At 42.7% G+C, this 19,988-nt stretch overlaps 1 protein-coding gene across 1 annotated transcript in view; it reads left to right on the top strand.

Annotated features, from left to right (window-relative positions):
* The window catches only part of KATNAL2 (katanin catalytic subunit A1 like 2), a 61,908-nt gene extending 47,577 nt beyond the window's left edge, over positions 1–14,331 (top strand). The window contains exons 14-16 of the mRNA XM_029922205.1: positions 12,336–12,498; positions 13,324–13,426; positions 13,938–14,331. Of these exons, the coding sequence (XP_029778065.1) occupies positions 12,336–12,498; positions 13,324–13,426; positions 13,938–14,077 (406 nt within the window). The 3' untranslated portion in view covers positions 14,078–14,331. The remainder of the gene's footprint in view (positions 1–12,335; positions 12,499–13,323; positions 13,427–13,937) is intronic.
* The last annotated feature ends 5,657 nt before the right edge of the window (positions 14,332–19,988 follow it).

Below are 19,988 nucleotides of genomic sequence, written 5' to 3'. Positions count from 1 at the left end.
AGCTACTTTTTTGCATGGACCTCAAGCATATTGTAGTATAGAGGTGGAATTTAAGGAAAGGTATTAAGCAGGCTGTGTTGTAGCTTATGAACAAGTAATAAATTGTATCATTTATCTTGAATGTATCATAGATAAGCTGCTATATAATGATTGCCACTTCAGATAGCTGTGAAATTAGGTGACTAACTAGTTGTTACTTAACCTTCTAATTTCTGTATAAGTCTAATTACATGAAACAGAAGTTGGTGTTTTGATTTTTTACTTTGCTTTTCTGTTTGGAGTGTCATTGTAACTACTGTATTGTAAATGATGGAAAATAATTGCATATGTTTAAAAAATGAAACTTTATAAAGTAAAAAAAATTAAAAATATATATATAAAAAAATAAAAAATTAAAAGGGGGCAAAGGCGCCTGGGTGGCTCAGTCGGTTAAGCTTCCAGTCATGATCTCGCTGTTGGTGGGTTTGGGCCCCTCCTCAGGCTCTGTGCTGACAGCTAGCTCAGAGCCTGGAGCCTGTCTTCAGATTCTGTGTCTCCCTCTCTCTCTCGGACCCTCCCCTGCTCACACTGTCTCTTTCTCTCTCTCAAAAATAAAAAAATAAATAAATTTTAAAAAATGTAAAAAGGGGAAAATAATGAATTCATGCCAGTATTCCCCATTCACATATGAGATTACAAGAGTTTTAGTTAAATTATTTGATTTTTTAGCCATAACTTTCCCCTAGTCGTGAAAATCTTAGTTCTTAACCTTAATATAATTAATATTCACTGAATCCTAATATGTAGATCTATTTTACATCTGTGTATGTAATGGAGCTTCTCTGTAATAATACCAGTTCTCCCAGGACAGCAACATTTTGATGAGGAAAATGGTACACACGTGGCCCAAGATGGAAGTCTAATTCGGGATGTCTCAACGTCCACACTATTGACATTTTGGGCCACTTATTGACATGACTCTTTGCTGCAGGCACTGCCCTGTGCCTTGTATGAGGCATGCAGCATCCTGGCTTTTCCTCACTAGATGCCCAGTAGCACAACACCTGGTTGTAACGGACAAAATTTGTCTTCAGACATTGCCAAACGTTCTTGGGGGGGGAGGTAAAACCATCCCCAGTTGAGACTCACTCAACAGAAGAAGTGACAGGCATTATATAGAGACCTATTGTCACATGCCCCACAGATGAACTCATGAGTTGTTTTTTTAACACCATAAGATAGGTGAATTCGGTTTACTTACACAAAAGGTGGCATACTATATAAATTGTTCTGTATCTTGATATTTTTTTCTTAACCAAATATTCCGAACAGAAAGTTCTTAATTCCTTTTGTAGCTGTGTATGTTCCATTTTGTGCCTCTGATAATCTACCTCAACCACCTGACGACAGGCATTCAGGTTATTCCTATTCTTGCTACTATGAATAATGTTACAGTGAGTAATGGTGCACATATATCATTTTGTGTATTTGCCAGTATATCTTTGGGATAGGTTCCTGGAAATAGAATTGCTGGGTCAAAGGGTTAATGTGCATGAAATTATAGTAGAGATTGCCAAATTTCCCTCCATAGAGGTTCTACATTTTGTATTCCCACTAGTGTCCTGCTTTCATTACTTAACATTATAGTGAGAACATTTCCAAAGTCATTAAATAATCCTTGAAAATTGGATTTTATAATGGCTGTCCAAAATTCCCACATGTGAACATACCACAATTTAGTTAATCATTCCTTTCCCATTGAACATATATGATGCTCCCAACTTTTTCTCTATTATAAATAACACTGAAATGAACTTCCTTGAATAAAAATCTTTGACCAAAATCTGGTTATTTCTTTAGGATGGATTTCTGGAAGTAGGATTACTGTATAAAAAGATAAGGATGGTTTTTAAGCCCCTTGCTACATACTGCCCGCATCCATTTATGAGGAAATTCTGCATTTTTATCAAGGCTTTGGACAGACCTTTATCTTGGCTTCAGGGTCTTACATGAGGGAATAAAATTATCTGATTAAAGCAGACTGTCCTTAGGGCGCCTGGGTGGCTCAGTCAGTTAAGCCTCCGACTTCGGCTCAGGTCAGATCTCACGTTCGTGGGTTCGAACCCCGCGTCAGGCTCTGTGCTGACAGCTAGCTCAGAGCCTGGAGCCTGCTTCCGGTTCTGTGTCTCCTCTCTCTGCCCCTCCCCCTCTCATGCTCTGTCTCTCTCTGTATCAAAAATAAATTTAAAAAAACATTAAAAAAATAAAGTAAAAAAAAAAATAAAGCAGACTGTCCTTCTGGGGGAAATAACTAAATCATCCCAATCCATATAAAAACCCAATCTTAAAATCCCCAAAGAAATTCTTTATGGTTGGTTAGTGGTGATGCTCATCTCTAGCCCCTTTCAGGGTACTAGGCTATCATTTACTACTTGTTACCTTGTCGTTATCCCTGAAGGGGTACATTCTGTCCCAAAGGGTTAGTCGTGTTCTACCTTCAGAGCAGTGAGATGGCACGCACATCTTTTATTCAGGGCTTCCTCTCTCAGGAGCAACTTCCCTCATCTCTGCTATCACAGGACAAGAAGGAAGCAAGAAATAATAGTGCTTCTGTGTCATTCGATGTGTGACTAGGCAATGAGAATAACAAATGTTGCGTTTATAATATTATCATTAAAATAACTGCCATGTAAGAAATGTTTAGTGAGCACAGTTAGGGCTAATTTGACCCGCCTCAGTTGTTAAGTATTCACAAACTCAGACCTAAGAGTCCAGAGGGACACAAAATACTGAACAGGGCCATTAAGGCAAATGCCATCTTTAGATGTCTATTTAACTTGATGATAGTTTGTACAACTAAAGTGTGAAGATTTTATGTGTGAAGCATGAGGAAACTAGTCTCTTATTTACCATTGCAGAAGGGCTGGAAGATTCACTATCCCTCTTAAAAATCAAACACTGGGTATGACCAACTTTTGGATTAAAAATAAATCCAAATCCTAATATTCAGAAGAAAGCATACGCTCCAAGAGATTATTGCACTGGGAATGTGCAAGAACTTACGTCTGTAAACTGATTTCTTCCTGTCTGAACTGCCTCCTCTCTGGCGTGATATTTCTATGAAGTGTGTGCACGTGACTGAAGAGCTCAGCACATTTAACCTCAGTTCCTTCCACACTATCTTCATGCATTTCATAGACTCCAGGGAAGAGCCTCATGATTTGACTATCATCACCCTCGGGATCAACATTCCTCTGAGAGTGGTCTGCCATAGGTCAGTAGCATTATCAAAATAAATAAATTAATTAATAAAAAGAACCTACTGATCTAATAATTTCAGGAGATACTGAATTAAAGACAGTTCAACTGGCTTTCCCCATGATAGGACTTCTCATTGTCTTTAAGATGTTATTGGATGTCATGACTCTCTAAGAGGAGCTACGAGAAAGTAGTACTTTCCACACTTATATGACCCCAGAGTCCTTTCCTCAAGGAGCATCTTACAAAACCAGTGTTCCACTGGAGGATGCTCTGGGAAACAGTGGTTTGTCTGACCTCACTCTGATCTGATGATTGCCTCATTCATTGTCACTGCATTCAGTCACGATTGCAGGCTTTTTATCTTCCATTGTATTTTTGTGCCTACCAGTGGTCAAATTGTTTTGCCTGAAATTGCTTCTGTCCATACATAATATCACTACCCCACACAATAGTTCGTCTATGATCCTCTGTATGATGTGGATGGGTGATTCCAACATAACCAGGGGAGAAGTGTGGTGGTACAGGACTTGGTAGGTGCCATGGGGCAGACACGGGACTCACTGAGCAGGAGATTGCTAGTAGTAACCGTGCCCTTGTCCCATTCACATCTTACTCAGTTTGCTTGGTTCCATCAGACATAAATCTCTTTCAGCCTGGCCTACGGGGCATTGCTTTTTCTTAATGTTGCAGGCTGGCACATGAACTATAATTTTTTTTAAGTTTATTTATTTTGAGAGAGAGAGTATGCAGACGTGAGCAGGGGAGGAGCTGAGAGAGAAGGAGGGAGAGAATCCCAAGCAGGCTCCACACTATCAGCACAGAGCCCAATGTGGGGCTCAATCTCATGAACCGTGAGATCATGACCTGAGCCAAAACCAAGAGTCAGATGTTTAACCAACTGAGCCACCCAGGCACCCCTGAACTATAGTTTTAAAACCAAATTTTACACATTATAAAATTAATGTAACTGTTTTATAAGAAAATTTGAGACTAGGAAAAAAGTACTCCTAATTTTACCACTGGGACATAAGTATTATCATCTTTGTAGACACCTATCTGGTGAAAATAGTTTGTTTATTTGTTGTCATTTATTGCCTGCGTAGTTTTTTGTGGGATTTTTTTTTCCCCATAGAAGGAAATCATTTTACTGTTTGGGCTATTTAGAAAAGTAATACATGTTCATTATAAAATATTTTATATGCTTCAATATTGCTTGAAAGTGAATGGTCCTCTGTAACTGTACCTTAGAAAAATATAAATCTCCCCAGAGTCTTGTGTGTATACAGCAGACACACACATATGCAAAATGAAAAATGTGTTCATCCCATGGATACATATTATTCTGTTAGATGGCTTGGTTTTTTTTTCTTTCACTTCATATTTTGTAGACAACTATGAAAATCTACCCAATCCCATACAGAATTACACTGTATAGGTGGGCCATCATTTATTTGATTTTTCTTTTCTTTCTCTTGAGAGTTTTAATATGGCATCAGCCTGTTGAACCACGCCCTTCCCACCATGACTTGGCTCCCAGCTCAGCCCCACAAACATTCTGAGGTGGGGGAGCAGTTTTTCTTTGGTGTTTGGCCGGAGTAGGGCAGGTAGGATCAAAAAGGTTTTCAACCCCGACAGACCTCCTTTTCACAGTCCCTTGGAAAAAGAAAATGGCCTTTTGTCTGTGCACGTTAGCAGCACTCGGTCGGGCCCAGGCTTCTCCAGTACCCCATCGGGGAGATATGAAGGGCAAAAAGGAAACCCAGAGAAGCCACGGCCACATCATTCCTCAAGTCCTTAGGTGTTTAGCCTGTCTTCCTTTCCACCTTTCAGTGTTTCCCTGTGTTTGTCTGCTGTAGAATATCCAGGGATTTTTGTTTGTAAGAGGCAATTCCATCTTGGCCAGAAGCGAAAATCTCTTCTCTTCACTTTGATTCCCTCTTATCCTTTTATACATCTTAAACACATCTAGTTTATGTCCCAGATCAGTGGGGTCTAATTCTGTTAGTTTCTCCTGCTTCCATTCATGGTGGTTTGTTATATGTATTGTAATTTAAGAAGGTGACCTTACCTCGAAGGAAGAGGACTCTATCTGTGGGTCTGCTTATGCCCTTCCAGAGAAAATTTATACTTGACTGTGTCAAGCTTTCAACCACTTTAAGCTAATTCCTCAGCTTAGCTTTTCTTTGATCATGCCAACGAGGATAGGTCTGTAGTTCTGAATTACGAAGGCAGACTTTTTCCTACCCTAAAGTTCAAGACAGACAGATTTCTTTCCTTAGTAGTGGGCATGTTTTCTAACCCACCCTTTCAGAGGATGTGCCCTCTGGGCCTTGATTCCACCTTCCACCTTGAATGAGGCCAAAGCCTAATCCCAAACATAAACTTTCAAATCTAAACCTTTGTGTAACTAAAAGGCAAATACCCCAAGTAAGCCACAGCTTCAACTCCAACTGCTCAGTGTTGATTTTCAGCTTCCTCTTCAATTTTGGTCCTCAAGAACTTGGCCTTGCTTCCTTGTGGGCTCATTTATTGTGTATTCAAAAAGTGTTTCCTATAATCCATCATTTTTAAAGGGGCTTTATAACAAGAGATTTATGGATATCTAGTTTTTCATTTTTCTGGAAACAGAATCTTCCCATTTCCACCCTCTCAATTATTGATAATATATTTTTTGGCAAGAGTAATGGGAATATATCTTCTTTGTTGGTATTGTAGTAATTAGGAGTAATTTTCATTCTTTATTATAAAGAAATGATGCTCTTAACCCAAATGCCAGTAGAGCATAAACTGAAGCAATTGCTCCACACTCTCCTGCTGGACCCTTCTGTCTCAGGCTTGTGCGCTCACTCCCGGGAAAGAGCAGCGGAGTCTCTGGAGATGAGAGGTCCCACATGGAGGCTACAGCTTTCAATTCATCTTCAAAAGCGTTGCCCAGCCAAGTGAGTTGGAGAATCAATCCCAAAAATAATTGTTTCCTTTATTTTCACGGAAGATGAAAATAGAAAATTTTATTCCCATTGCCCCAGTTGATGCTGATTTTCTCTATTAATTAGAACAAATGACTGTACAATGCAAAATTTCAACAAAGCATATAAGCCTTCATAAATAAATGCTAGGCTTTAAGGAAGGAGATCATTTTACATGAAGCCCAGGAGTCCTGCACCAAGAGTTCATTCATTCATCCAAGTAGTATTTATTGAGCATGCATTCTGTGTATTCTGCATGATGGATAGATGGAGAATTCAAGAAATATGGTCCATGATACTTGGCCTCTGGAAGCTGGCTATCTGATGGGACAATGGATGAGACATAAACACAAATAATATGAGATGGGTATATAGCCAGTACTATGTGAATGGTACAAACAGTAAGTAAAATAGAATTGTATAGGGACGAGGCAATTTCTGATAACAAAAATTTAACATTTATTCATTTTTGAGAGGGGGGAGGGGCAGAGAGAGAGAGGGAGACACAGAATCTAAAGCAAGCTCCAGACTCTGAGCTGTCAGCTAAGACTGCGCCCTCCCCCCCACCCCCCATGAGGGACTTGAATTCACAAACTGTGAGATCATGACCTGAGCTGAAGTATGACGTTTAACCAACTGAGCCACCCAGGCGCCCTTAATAACAGAAATTTAAAAGAAAAACAAAAGCCTTTATGGAGTAGAGCACACCTGAACTGGGCTTGTAAAAGTGACTTGGTTCTTGATAGGCAAAGTGGAAGAAAATAGCCTGAGTAGAAGTTCAACTAGGATGGCAGAAAGTGGATTCAGAGAACAGCAAACAGCCCAGTTTGGCCCAAGTGGGAAATGTCAGCTCATGCGGGGTTCTGGGAGGGAGACAAGGTAACCTTTAATGCCTTATGCACTGGCTCCCCATTCCCCTCTACAGATACTGCGTCCTTACTCTGCCCCTTGGGCTGCCATGGTCACTCACTCCATGTTGGTTCTGGACGTTCTGCAAAGACTGCTACAAAATTGAAGCTTCCTTTTCTCCTACTATGCCGAGATAGCTTGAACTTCATAGGTTTTAACTATTGAACGAGAGAAATCGAATTATGTTCTGCTTCCAAATTCTATAAAATTTGGAATTATCTCTGCCCCAGAAACCACATGGTTTAATAGGGGAGAAAAGCAAAGGACTGAGGGAAGGTCCCAATGGTTTGGCATAGAAGCCCAGGTGCTCAGGTGCAAGGTCTTGGAGCCCAGGTAACTGTCTAGGAGGCCGGTGAGCAGAAGTCCAGAGCCAGGGTCTGAGGCCCGGGAGGCTTTGCTGTGCCTCGCGTCCCTCTTGCAGTTTGCTTTGGCCTTCTGAGGTGATGAAAGTACCAGATAATCCAAGTAAAGGAGACATGAGAACAGAAGAACTAGTCAAAATTCAAAGTGTAAGGGCTGAAGGGAGTGTTTTCTGCTTGCCACACGTTAAATTTCTTCATATAAATATATTGGCAGAAAGAATGATTCCTGGGTACATTCCATTTGTCCTTTGTTTCCTCCCTTGTATGATTATATTATTATTGATGTCATTAAAATTGCATTCATCAGACCTGGCTGTCAGAGAGTTGCACTTATTCTGTGCCCACAAGCAGTTTTGAGGTAAATCTCTTGCTTTAGGGCATTAGCTGATCAATACAGACATCTATAGTGAGGTATTGTTTTCCCGCCTCCTGCATGACTCCATTTTCCTAAGGCATTCTGGGGCTCTGGTCTTCCTTTCAAAAAGAAGGCACTCTAGATGGGCTGGGGAGACCCAGGAGAAGGTACCCTTACGAAAGAACCTTCCTTCTGCAGTCCCTGCCTTTGCAGGACGGGCAGCTGGTCCAAGGAAAGGCCTTGAGAGAAATATGGTGACCGCCTGTCTCCCCCAGCCCTGCCATGTTCTTCAGTGTTGTCTCTGTTCCTTGCTGGGTTTCAGTCTGATCTCAAGTCCCATGTTTATCTTTGAAGTTTACAGGACTGGCACTCCTGCAGTCTGAGGCCAGATCCCCCCTCATGTTGACTTGCAAGTAGGGAGTCTGTCTTACTAATTTCTGTGTGTTGGAGACTTAGCAGTGACAACACACTTCTCAAGTGGTCAGTGTTGCTGAACTGAATTCCTAAAATGTAAATTTCATGGTTTCTCCTCTATTAAGTTATCCCTTACCCACCTCCTTTCCTTTCCCATGCACCTCACCTGCTCCTCCCATTCAGACACCATGGTCGCTGTCTGAATCCTCTCTGGATCCAGCTTTTCTATCGTTTTCATCTTCTTGGAGACATGGCTGCCGGAAGCATTTTGCCGACACCAAACTGACCTGATGATCCTCTGCACCCAGTAGAAGAGGAGACGCTAGGACCTTATCTCATCCTGGAGATTTCCTTTTCCTTCTGTTTCCTGAATCTCATGTAGCCCTTTGATTTGGTTTACCCTCTCCCTTCGGTCTTCAAGCACTTTCCTGATAAAGGGTGCAATGGAAGGTAAATACTTTGAGGCTTTTAAACACTTTTAGTGTTGAAAATATCTTTATTCTATTCTCTAACTGAATTGTTTGATCAAGATATAGACTTCTACACTGGAAAGTATTTTTCCACAGAAGTTTGAAGGCATTGTTCTCCTTTTTTAAGAAACCTTTTATTTTTATTTAAAAATTTTCCAAATTTTTATTTAAATTCTAGTTAGTTAGATGCTCTATTTTCCTTTACTATGTCACATTGCTGATGATAAGTCTTATTACTGATCCTTTATATAGAGACTGTTTTTTCTCCCTGGAAACTTTATACTCCTCTCTCTGTTCTCAGGGTTCCAAAATTTCACTGTGACATGAGCTGGCAGTCGACTTGGAGTTACTGTACTGGCATCAGACAAGTCCCGGAGGCGCAGGCTCCGGAGTCTCACAGTTTGGGTCCAAATCCACTGCCCCCATTCATTAGCCTTCTGACCTGAAGCAAAGCTACTCAACCTCTGTGCCTGTCTCCACATCTTAAAATGGATATAAAAATAATACCTACCAGGCGCCTGGGTGGTTCAGTCGGTTAAGTGTCTGATTTTGGCTCAAGGTCATGATCTTGCAGTTTGTGGGTTCGAGCCCCATGTTGGGCGCTGCATTGACAGCTCAGAGTCTGGAGCCTGCTTCACATTCTGTCTCCCTCTCTCTCTGCCCCTCCCCCCCCCTCATGCTTTTTCTCTGTCTCTCAAAAATGAATACACGTTGAAATTAAAAAAATAATAATAATACTTCATAGAGTTGTTGTGAGAATCTAAAGAGTTAATAAATGTACAATGCTGAAGCCAGTGACCATCGCTTAGTAACTACAATTGAAGCAACAGCCTATATTAATATCTCAAATGCAAAAACACAATTTCCCAGAGTTTTGCCAAGTTTTCTTGACCCTGTGCCTTAAATAGAAATGTTGACCTTGAGAGAGGGAATGGCTGTAGGGTGGGGGTCGGGGCTGAGTTTCTGATGTAAAGTGAGTTTCAACAGAGTGAGGCTGATAAAAAACAAAGCAAATACAAACAAGAAACAGGTCATTGTTATTGCTGGTAAAGCACTTCTGGACTATAGATTCTCAGCTCAGGACTAGAGGAATAATAGGTAGGACAAGACAGAATCTTTAAAGAAATCTAGTCACCCCAGGTTAGGATTCATGTATGCTCCTGAAAAGGGTGTTTTCATTTTTCAATTTAAAAGGGCGGAGATTCACAACAAAGGTAAGTGGGAGGATGCACTTGAAATTCTGTGTTTTTATGAATGAGAAATGCCTGGTGGGGACGCCTTCACTGTTACTCCTTATTAATGGATAAACCAGCCCAACACGCAGGCATTTCCTAATGTCTATACCTAGGAAATCAAACACATGTTTCCCTCAATTCTAGGAACCTGTCAGGTTAACGTATAAACAGTTCACAAACTCACATTCAAAATGATATGTTATTGGGAATGGTAATTCAAGGTAACCAAAGAGCCCCAGCTAAGGAGGGAAAGCTCAACTTTACATAATAGTGCCAAATAATTCATTTGGAATGAAAAAAAATTTTTAGATCATTATTTTGCACCACTCTCATGAGATAACTAATTCAAAGACCATTAGCAGATGCTAAAACCACTAGTTGGAAAGGGATGGGGAAAACGGTATTCACCAGGTGGCAAAGCATTGTACATAAAATTCTTCCTACTTGTGAAGAGATGTTTACTTTACACTGGAGCCATCTGTGGTTACCAGGTGATCCCAGTAATGAAGCACCACATCACTGATAGTGAGACACACCAACACGTAGATCCCAATGTAATGAATATGAACACGTATCCTCTGTGAAATATACTAGCCCCAAATCATCACCCTGATTCTAATTAAGCTTTGAGACCTAAATTCCCTCTTAGAAGACAAAGAACAGAGGAACCTGTTACATGATATGATGAGGAAAACATCAGCAGAGTCCAGAATGTGGGAGATTGTACAACTAGCCTCATCTTGGGTCAAGGCAAGGTCCAAAGCAAGGGCAAGAAGACTGGTTTAGATTAGAGGAGATTTAGAAGAGATACTCATATGTAATGCATCATCCTTGCCTGGATTCTGGCTGGTAAAGCTCTAGAAGATATTTTGGGAATCATTGGAGAGATCTGAATATGGAATGAGTACTAGACATTTTATACAATCCATATTAATTCTGTTGTGTGTCATAATGGTATTGTAGCTATGTAAAAAAAAAAAAAAAAAAGGCCTGGTTGGGGAAAATGCATGCTAAAGTTTTTTAGGGGTGGGGATCATGATGTAATTTACTTTGAAATAGCTTGGCTAGATAAGTAGATATGAAGCAGATATGGCAAAATGTTAAATGTTGTTGAATCAAGATGGAAGGTGTGTGGATACCCATTGTTTTATTCCACTTTTCTCTTTGTAAATTTTATGTTAAGAAGTTTAGGGCAGGGCACCTTTGGGACTCTGTAAGCTGGCCATCTGACTTGATTTTGGCTCAGGCTCATGGTTTATGAGATCAAGCCTCACACGGGGCTCTGTGCTAATAGTGCAGAGCCTGCTTGGGATTCTCTCTCTTTCTCTCTCTTTCCAAATAAACTTTAAAAAAGAAAAGAAGAAGTTTAGGGAAATGGCCTGCAGATGCAAAATTGCATAAACCTGGCCTGACGATGTTTTGGGGGGAAACTGAGTGAGGCCTCAAAGGGCGATATTTGTGTTGAGCGCCGTGTTCTTTGAGTTCAGCAGAGTAATGGAGTGAGACAGTCATTCGCTCCAGAATGTAGGAGAGCTTGGGAAGAATTAATGTACTTCCCAGAGTGCCCAAGTTATTGTCAGGAATAATAACTCACTGGAAGGATTGGACTGAATGATTCATGGTACAACTACAATGGGAATACTCATATTCAGTTGTTGTTGGATAAAATTATCTCCTTTACGTGAGGTATTTCAGAGATGTATTTTCTTTTTATAACCAGTTCTTTCTTGCAAATAAGATAAAGTAATTGTCCTATCCATTCAGGTATAGATGTAGAGTAATAGCTAAAATGCAGAATTGCTTCCTACAATGCTACATTATTCTTACAATATAGTTGTGGCTTAAGAAGTGAGTTGAGGGGTGCCTGGTGGCTCAGTCGGTTAAGTGTCAAACTCTTTTTTTTTTTAATTTTAAAAAATGTTTATGCTTTTTCATTTATTTTTGAGAGATAGAGAGAGACAGTGTGAGCAGGGGAGGGTCAGAGAGAGAAGGAGACACAGAATCTGAAGCAGGCTCCAGGCTCTGAGCTGGCTGTCAGCACAGAGCCTGACGTGGGGCTTGAACCCACGAACCATGAGATCATGACCTGAGCTGAAGCCCTTAACGGAGTCACCCAGGCACTCCATCCAACTCTTGATTTGGGCTCAGATCATGATCCCAGAGTCATAGGATTGAGCCCCGTATAGGTCTCCACACTGAGTGTGGGGCCTGCTTGGGATTCTCTCTCCCTCTCCCTCTCTCTCTCTCTCTCTCTCTCTCTCTTTCTCTCCTTCTGCCCCTCTACCCTGGTCACGTGCACTCTCTCTCTAAAATTAAAAAACAAATAAACAGATAAATAGAATTGACCGCTCCAACTCGCTCCTCTGTTTCCCACGTGATCTCAGGGAGCTGGACTGTGCCATGTTACGCCGCCTGGAGAAAAGGATTCTGGTCGGTCTCCCCAGCCGCGAGGCCAGGCAGGCCATGATCCACCACTGGCTACCCCCCGTGAGCAAGAGCAGAGCCCTGGAGCTGCGCGCGGAGCTGGAGTACGGCGTGCTGAGCCAGGTGAGCTGCCCTGGAGGGAGCACCTGCAGGTCAAGTCGCCCTGCACGAATCTTCTCGTGAGCTGTTTGGGACACATTCCTTGAGTCACTTAGAAAAGACCCAAGCTGGCCTAGAAATGCAATGGACCTCTTGTTCTTGAAAGAGTAAGCGCTTTGTCCCTTGGAAACATTCAAGCAGAGGGAAACGGTATGATGTCGTGGGAATAACATAGGGTTTCAACTCTGAAAATCAACAGTCAAATCCTGATCCTGCCCCTTATTAGATGGGTGGCCTCAGGGAAACCACTGCTCTCTGAGCCTGTTTCTTCATCTGCAAAATGAGCAACTAGTATGCCCCAAAGGATTACAGTGATGATGAAACAGAAAACTTTTACAAATGGAAATGGCGGTACCTGTCTGGTACCTGCACTGCTACTGGTACCACTGCCTCCTCTGAGTGGACACTTGAACATGATGTCCACTGAGGTTCCTCCAAGGCAGGTATATCTTATTTACCAGAACAAAAGTGTCTACCAAATCTGATCACGCTTGGATTGGAGCACAAGGGCCCCATGGGGCTCCCATGGGCGGGCTGGTCCTTCACCAGCATCTTAGAGCATGTGTTTGGATGTGTTTGGAAGTTGTTTACTACCCCGTTTCTCAGGTTATCCAAACATATAAACAGCTTCTCTCCCTCCAGGCTTTAGAGATCTGGGCATCTCTGTGTATGCCCGCGGGGGACAGTTACAGATTCTAAACAGGGGGTCCCATACCGGTCTTGCCTGTTGACAGTAGTCACCACAAGCGTTCTGCCTGCCGACCGACGGCTGGTTGGCGGCTCTTTCAGGAGACGGAGGGCTACTCGGGCTCAGACATTAAGCTGGTGTGCAGAGAAGCAGCTATGCGGCCTATGAGGAAGATCTTCAGCGCGCTTGAAAATCACCAGTCAGGTATGGTTGGGATCACAGCGAAGGTGCTCTGGGAGAGAAAGTTGTTTAAAAATCCAACTTTCACCAGCAGATGGAGCCTCGCTCCTGCGCTTGGTGGCTCTGCACAGGCGAACATTCTTTGCCCAAACTGTCCTTCCTGTTCTCAACTCATTTCTCCTCTGGTGTTCTGTTTGGGATCCACTTTGCCCCAGATGACATACTCCGTAGGGCTCGGACTTTTATTTCTTTGGCACACTTTGATGTTGGGCTGGTCCATTTGCAGCACTATGTAACTATTAAAACACTACTTTGATAATGATACATTTAAGTCATATTTTTTATCTGGGCTTCAGGGGCTGAGTCGCACATTAAAGAACCTCTTCCCCGGCTCTCTTTAGTCTTGCCGTTTGCTGCAGTAACCATTAAGCATGCTGCATTATGCATTGTCTTGAAAAAAGGTCTATTAGCCTTTCAAGAGCACTGCTCCCTGTGAAGTCAAACGTTGTGCAGTCACTGCTGTGTTCTGATCTAGAGAGCCCCAATTTACCTGGAATCCGGCTGGATACGGTGACCACTGCTGACTTCTTAGATGTGCTAGCTCACACCAAGCCTTCCGCAAAGAATCTGACGCAGAGATACTCAGCCTGGCAACGTGAGTTCGAGTCTGTATGAAATCACATTTATCCTGACCTGGCCACAGAAACCACCACAGAGGCCTCCTGATTTACTAGTATAAGAAGAAGAATGTAATGATTGGAATAGAAAAAGTCATTCTGGAAGACTGAGTTAGTTTGGACAACTGTACTATTTTGGAAATAGGAGATACTTTTCTGTCAGTTTTTCATGACTGATGCCAGCAATATGTTGCAGATTTCAGTTACAGGTGTATTTGCTATTCGTCACGCAGTAGAGACTTCTCTCACCAATGGCCTCTGTACAGTTTATTACGGTGTTCCTTGTTTGCGAATTGGTATTCTCATTTTGAAGACAAAGATGTAGTTTGGGGAGTTGCGTTGGAACGTACAGAGCAGCTCTGAACTGGGAAGCCAGTGAGAAGCTAAGCTTGACAGACCCATCCAACCGGCTCAAGGGTGGTTAAGAATGGGTGCAGGGAAGGAAATGTAGAGTCTGTTTCCTCTGACAACGTCCTGAATCTCATCAGCTCTCACTAAATCCGACCCCAACCAGTTTTTTTTTTTAATATTTATTTTGAGAGTGAGTGAGAAAGAGAGAGAGCACAGGTATGCAAACACGGTGTGCAGGGGAGGTGGAAAGAGGGAGAGAGAGAATCCCAAGCAGTTTCCACCTCAGGATGGAGCCCAAAGCCCAACATGGGGCTCCAGCTCATGAACCATGAGATCATGACCGGAGCAGAAATCAAGAGTCAGACACTCAGCCGACTGAGCTACCCAGGTGCCCCTCACCTCAACCAGTTTTATCAGCAGCAAACCCCCTACCAGATTAGTTCCCACCCAGAGAAGTCGCTGATCCACTGTAGGAGAGGAGCATCTTGAGCCTATGGCTCATAGCTGCCAGTGACTGCACCCTGAAACCACTCACTGCCAGTCTGAGTGTCCTGAGTTCTGGCCCCTAATAACTAACATCTTTTGACTCATCACATTTCATGTCCCCGGTACTCTGCCCTTCTCTTTCCATTGCCACAGATCCTCAGTGCATCCAAAGCTTGGGATGGGGAACCTGAGATTCTAAGACATTCGTCCTGAGTCCCCGTGCTCTTGGGACTTCTCCACATCTCTGTAGGGGGTCGGAAATGGTTGGAAGCATGTCCCTCAGAAGCTCGCAATCTGAGTCGTCTACTTTCATCTCCTGGAGCTGCCACTAAGTGACGCCACCCCTCTTCCCAACTAGAATTTACCTGTGGTAGTCGCCTTCCTTCTTTTCCCTTCCTTGCCTCATTTTCTTTATCCCTGCAAGCTGGTCTCCTCCTCCGAAGAAAAACTTCCAGGAAAAGGGACATTTTGGATAGCTAAATATCCCAAAGGATTTTACCCTAATTTTAAACAAAAACAAAGCATTTTGGGGGGTACTGATTATTTTGGACAGAATATTCTCAAATGCCTTTTTACAATGTCATTTCATGGAAAATACAAACTGAAAACATACCACATATAATGAATTAAAAGTAAATAATATATCTTAGTCTAATGCTAAACTTAAACTTCTTAATGATCACGAAGGTCTTACACGATGCAACACTAGTGATACCCCACATCTAGAGGTCTTTAAACTAAATGGCCTCAGACTGTTGCACTGTTGAATTTCCAGCATCTGCTTTCTGTGCTTCGGGGTTATTTTCTTTGTCAGGTTGTCAGCTGACATTTCTTGCAGCTGTTGGTCCATTTGCTTGTGGGTACTACCATCCTTTCCGATTTCCTAAAATCTCAATCGGACGGGACCTCAAGTGTTGTTGCTGATTTGTCAGGGTTAGGAAGTAGATACGTCTGGGTGTGTGTACATCAGAGACAACAGGTAAGGAGCCAGAGGAGAACCCCCTGTGGATGGCACGCTTTGTGACAATGCCTGGCCCTTTTTAGCTCACTGCTCTTTCCTTACTCCACTCAGTGTGTGATTTTGCCATCTGTCACAGGAAATACACCCCCCACAAAAGCTGACCATGTACTTGACATGCCTCTACATCCTTCCTCCGTCTCCAAGTTCATCCTTATAATACTTCTACCATATTCAATCCTCCTCTCCTCTTTTCCTTGGAAAGTTGGTCTCCAAATAATTATGCATGTATGTTTTTAGGTCATGCTTTTATTTCAGTGGATTTATCAGTTTTATATGCTAACGACTTCTTGCTTTGGAGGAAATGAAATGTAGCTCTTTGTCCCCATCAATACACATCTTTCCTTATCACCAAATAATAATTTTAGGTTAACTCAAAATCGGTAATTCAGAGCCAACTAGTGAATCAAAATTACATTTCCTTTTCTGTTGGGTTTTGTCTTTTGGGAATGAGTAATGGCCTTATTTTATCATTTGCTTCATTTTTGACGTACCTCTTTTGTTTTTTGCAACACATGCTCAGATCTGTCTGATCTCATCAGATACCTACCAGTATCCATTTCCAAATGGCCAAGTATCAGATAAACTTTTGATTCCATCCACACACCCTCTGGTCCTGGCGTTGTAAGGGGAAAAGAACCAGGGAACCACTATGGAATAAGCAGAGATGTACCTGGCCCCTGTAGCTCACCCTGGCTCACCCCCATGCCCACTGTCCCTCAGGCCTTAACTTTCCCACCTTCTAGAGATAAACTTCATTCTCCTGGCTTGGCTGGGGTTCTCATCTGGATGCTCAGAATGGGGAGTTTCTGGGGCTCCAACCCCTTTGTTTACCAGCTTCAAACTAATTCCTTGCTTCTCAACCCTCACCTCATCTCCTCTCTACCTGGTGTCTCCAAGCCTGAGTCTCTGAGGCTCTACAGGAGGAGTCTTGGTTGTCTTTCTTTGCACTGACTTTAGTTATCAACAGCCTATCTACCGTCCATCCTTTACATTACTATATCCTCTAGTCCACTGGGATCTCCTCTTGTGGGCTGTCCTATGGGTTTATAGCTTCTTCATTCCTTTACTTTGATTTTTAGTGGGGCTCTGAGACAGACCAACTAGGACATATGATTGGTTTATGTTTAGAGTCTCCTATTTAAAAAGTAGATTAGAAGTGTATCCAAGTTTATAGGGATATAGGAGCCTGACCTATTGTTGGGAGGAAAATTTAACTTAATCCAACATGTGGTATTTTCTCCCAATGCAGGAGTCACAATGCCTGTGGGGAGTTGGAATATAGTAACACATGGGTAAGGAAAGCTAGGTGTAAGACAAGGAGGCGGTGGGACCTAACGGAGAGGGTGAGACTACCTGAGTGACACAGCTAGGGGGCAGCTCCCACTAAACCTAGAAATTTGGACTAAGGTTGCCACATCTTCCAATCTTCCTAGGAAAACCAGTGGTAATCAATCTGCATTTGAGATCTCCTGATCTTCAGATGTCGGCAACTAAGGTTAACTATCTGCCTTTAGAATTCATGGCTTGTCCCGCATTTCACTCGGGTCACCATCAGAAGCCTTGCCAGGTGGGCTCTACTTACCTAAAATCCCTCCCTCTCTCTTCTTTGTCACTTAGCCATGGGTCTACTGTATTAAGTAGCTGCGTGTAGGCTTTATTGTGTCAGCCCCATGGTTGTAGTACTTTTCCCACTGCTTTTGAATCAGCTAAGTATTCTTTAAAATGAGCACTGCATCTGCTTCACAGGCTAGAAGCTGTGACTATTGTTCCAAAGCATTTAGCTCACTGTACATGACCTCTTCTATGAAAGGACTTCTATAAAATATCTTGAACTTGTCACAGCCTTTGGAAAGTTCAATATATTTTTATATGCTTCTGTTTCCCAACTAGAAGACATGCATCTTAGGAGTTGGGAGCTACATTCTGCTCTGTCTTCCTTTGTATTTAATCCACAGTTGGCATTTAATAATTTGGTTTTCTTGGGCACATTAGCTGGTGAAACAGAAGTTGAGATATGTACGACATGAAGGTAAGCACTGACAAAAGGTATTTAAAATTGTTTGATTTTAGCACACAATGTAAACAATAAATGATTTCTGGTGCTCTGGTGCCTTGCTCTGGTTGTCCCTTAAAGAGAGCATGCTTTAGGGTGGTAGGCCTTGATGGCTGGCATTAACGGAAAGTCTGCAAAGGTCCTATGCATTTATGCTGAAGAAGAGTTTTTATGACTTATGTCCATGGAACCTGATAATGCAAACATGGCTTTATGAAAGCAACCGCTAATACGAACTAGGGATTCTGCTGTTTAAGGCAGAGTATTTTGGTGAAATAGTTGTGTGCAGTTTTAAAAATTCTTTACTATAGGTGCCCGAGGATTTCTGTTCCATCCTAGTGAACAACCACTGATCCCAAACTAGAATGGAGGAAGGGAGCCATTTCTCTTGGCTGGGGGCCTTATGCCCACATGGTCTTATCCATTTCTGTCCCTCTGTTTGATCCTGACCCATCAGTGATGTCTACTTCTTTGCTTTAGCTCTAACCTGTCTCTAGAGCATCAGATCCATTATTTCCAAGTGTCTAATGGGACCTCCCCTATGCGCAATGAGTCTAAAATGAAACTGATACTCTCCTCTCTACTCACAGCTCTACGCTCCCACATAAAACTCCTATAATATTCACAGCTAGTTTATACGGGGCTCAGGAACCATCTGAGTGCCTGTGTTCCAGGAGGTACAATACAGAATGAGACACAGTCCTGTCTGGTGGGGAGAAAGGCCATGTGAGGACCAGCATATAATCTAATAAGTGCTAGGAGGGCAAGGAGGAGGGAATGCCTCATTCCGCCTGCAGTCAGGTGGACCTCACAGATAGTACCAGAGTGCGAATAATGTCCCGTACGTTCTCCCTGGCTCCTCCACTAGTAAGGTTCCTCAGGGCAAAATCCTTGCCTTCTACACTCAATTATTTCCTAGCATGGCACTTAGCACATAGCAACCAGCAAACACTTGATGGTTCTTGGGCCAACGAGTCGCTGACCCAGGGACCCAGGGACCAGGCCGAGGCTGAACGGAGCACACCCCCAGGCTCCGGGCAGCACGCTCCACCTGTGTGCTCAGCTGCTCTCTCTGTGCCTCGGCGTGTGAGGGTTTAGATGGAGTGGAATCTCTTATTTTTTTAAATCCTCGGGAAGACTTTCCCCGTTGAACCGACTGTAGAGGTGCATTCTATCAACTCTTACCAGATTATTCAGTGTGGACAGTCCTGCTACACCTGCGTCAAAACCACACAGCACTCAGCATTTGCCCAACTCTATTCTCAGTACTTAACATGCCGGTCATGCATTAACCCCACAACGAGCCCAAGTGGTAGGTGCTGGCACCGTCTCCATTTCACAGACAAGGAAAGGGGGCGGGAGAGTCTAGATGACTCGCCCACGACACAGAGGCAGTTAACTGCTGGCTAGGCCCCTGAACCTACGTTCCCGGCCATTCATTCCACTCACGCTTCAGATCTGGGGCGGCAGGCCTAGCACGTGTCCTTTGCACTCGAGGACATTTAAGTACTAGGTCAGGGCATCTGCAAAACAAGAACAGAGTGATCACCAAACACCGAAAGAGAGGGAGCTGCCATTTATTTAGCTTTGCTCCCTCCCATCCAAGACCAAGCTGATCTCTAAACAAGCATCAAAGCCCGAAACTCATTAACATCGGTGTGTGCTTCAATAAGGTGAACACCACAATGATGTACAATTACATGCTAATAATTCAATGCCCAAGAGCCCTGTAAAACAATTGCAAAGGCCCAGGATTATCACAGTATGCAAATGCACTAGGAAAATCATTACCTACTTAGTCCCCTTCATTCTGGTGGGCTTAACATGAAAAGAATAATCCATGCTGCAAGACGAGATTTCATTTTACAGCTGTAGTAACCAAGTACATAAAAGCTTGAATCTGTCCCAATAGCTTCTGAAAGATTTTTCCCATAGTGTCAGAGGCAAAAATAATGAAATCTTGCAAATGTACAGTTAATAGGACCCTGGTGGACACTA

This window comes from Suricata suricatta, chromosome 14 (assembly GCF_006229205.1).
Source record: "Suricata suricatta isolate VVHF042 chromosome 14, meerkat_22Aug2017_6uvM2_HiC, whole genome shotgun sequence".
Taxonomy (NCBI): domain Eukaryota; kingdom Metazoa; phylum Chordata; class Mammalia; order Carnivora; family Herpestidae; genus Suricata; species Suricata suricatta.
Note: the sequence above shows the minus strand (reverse complement) of the source record. Positions and strands in the feature narration are given on the sequence as shown.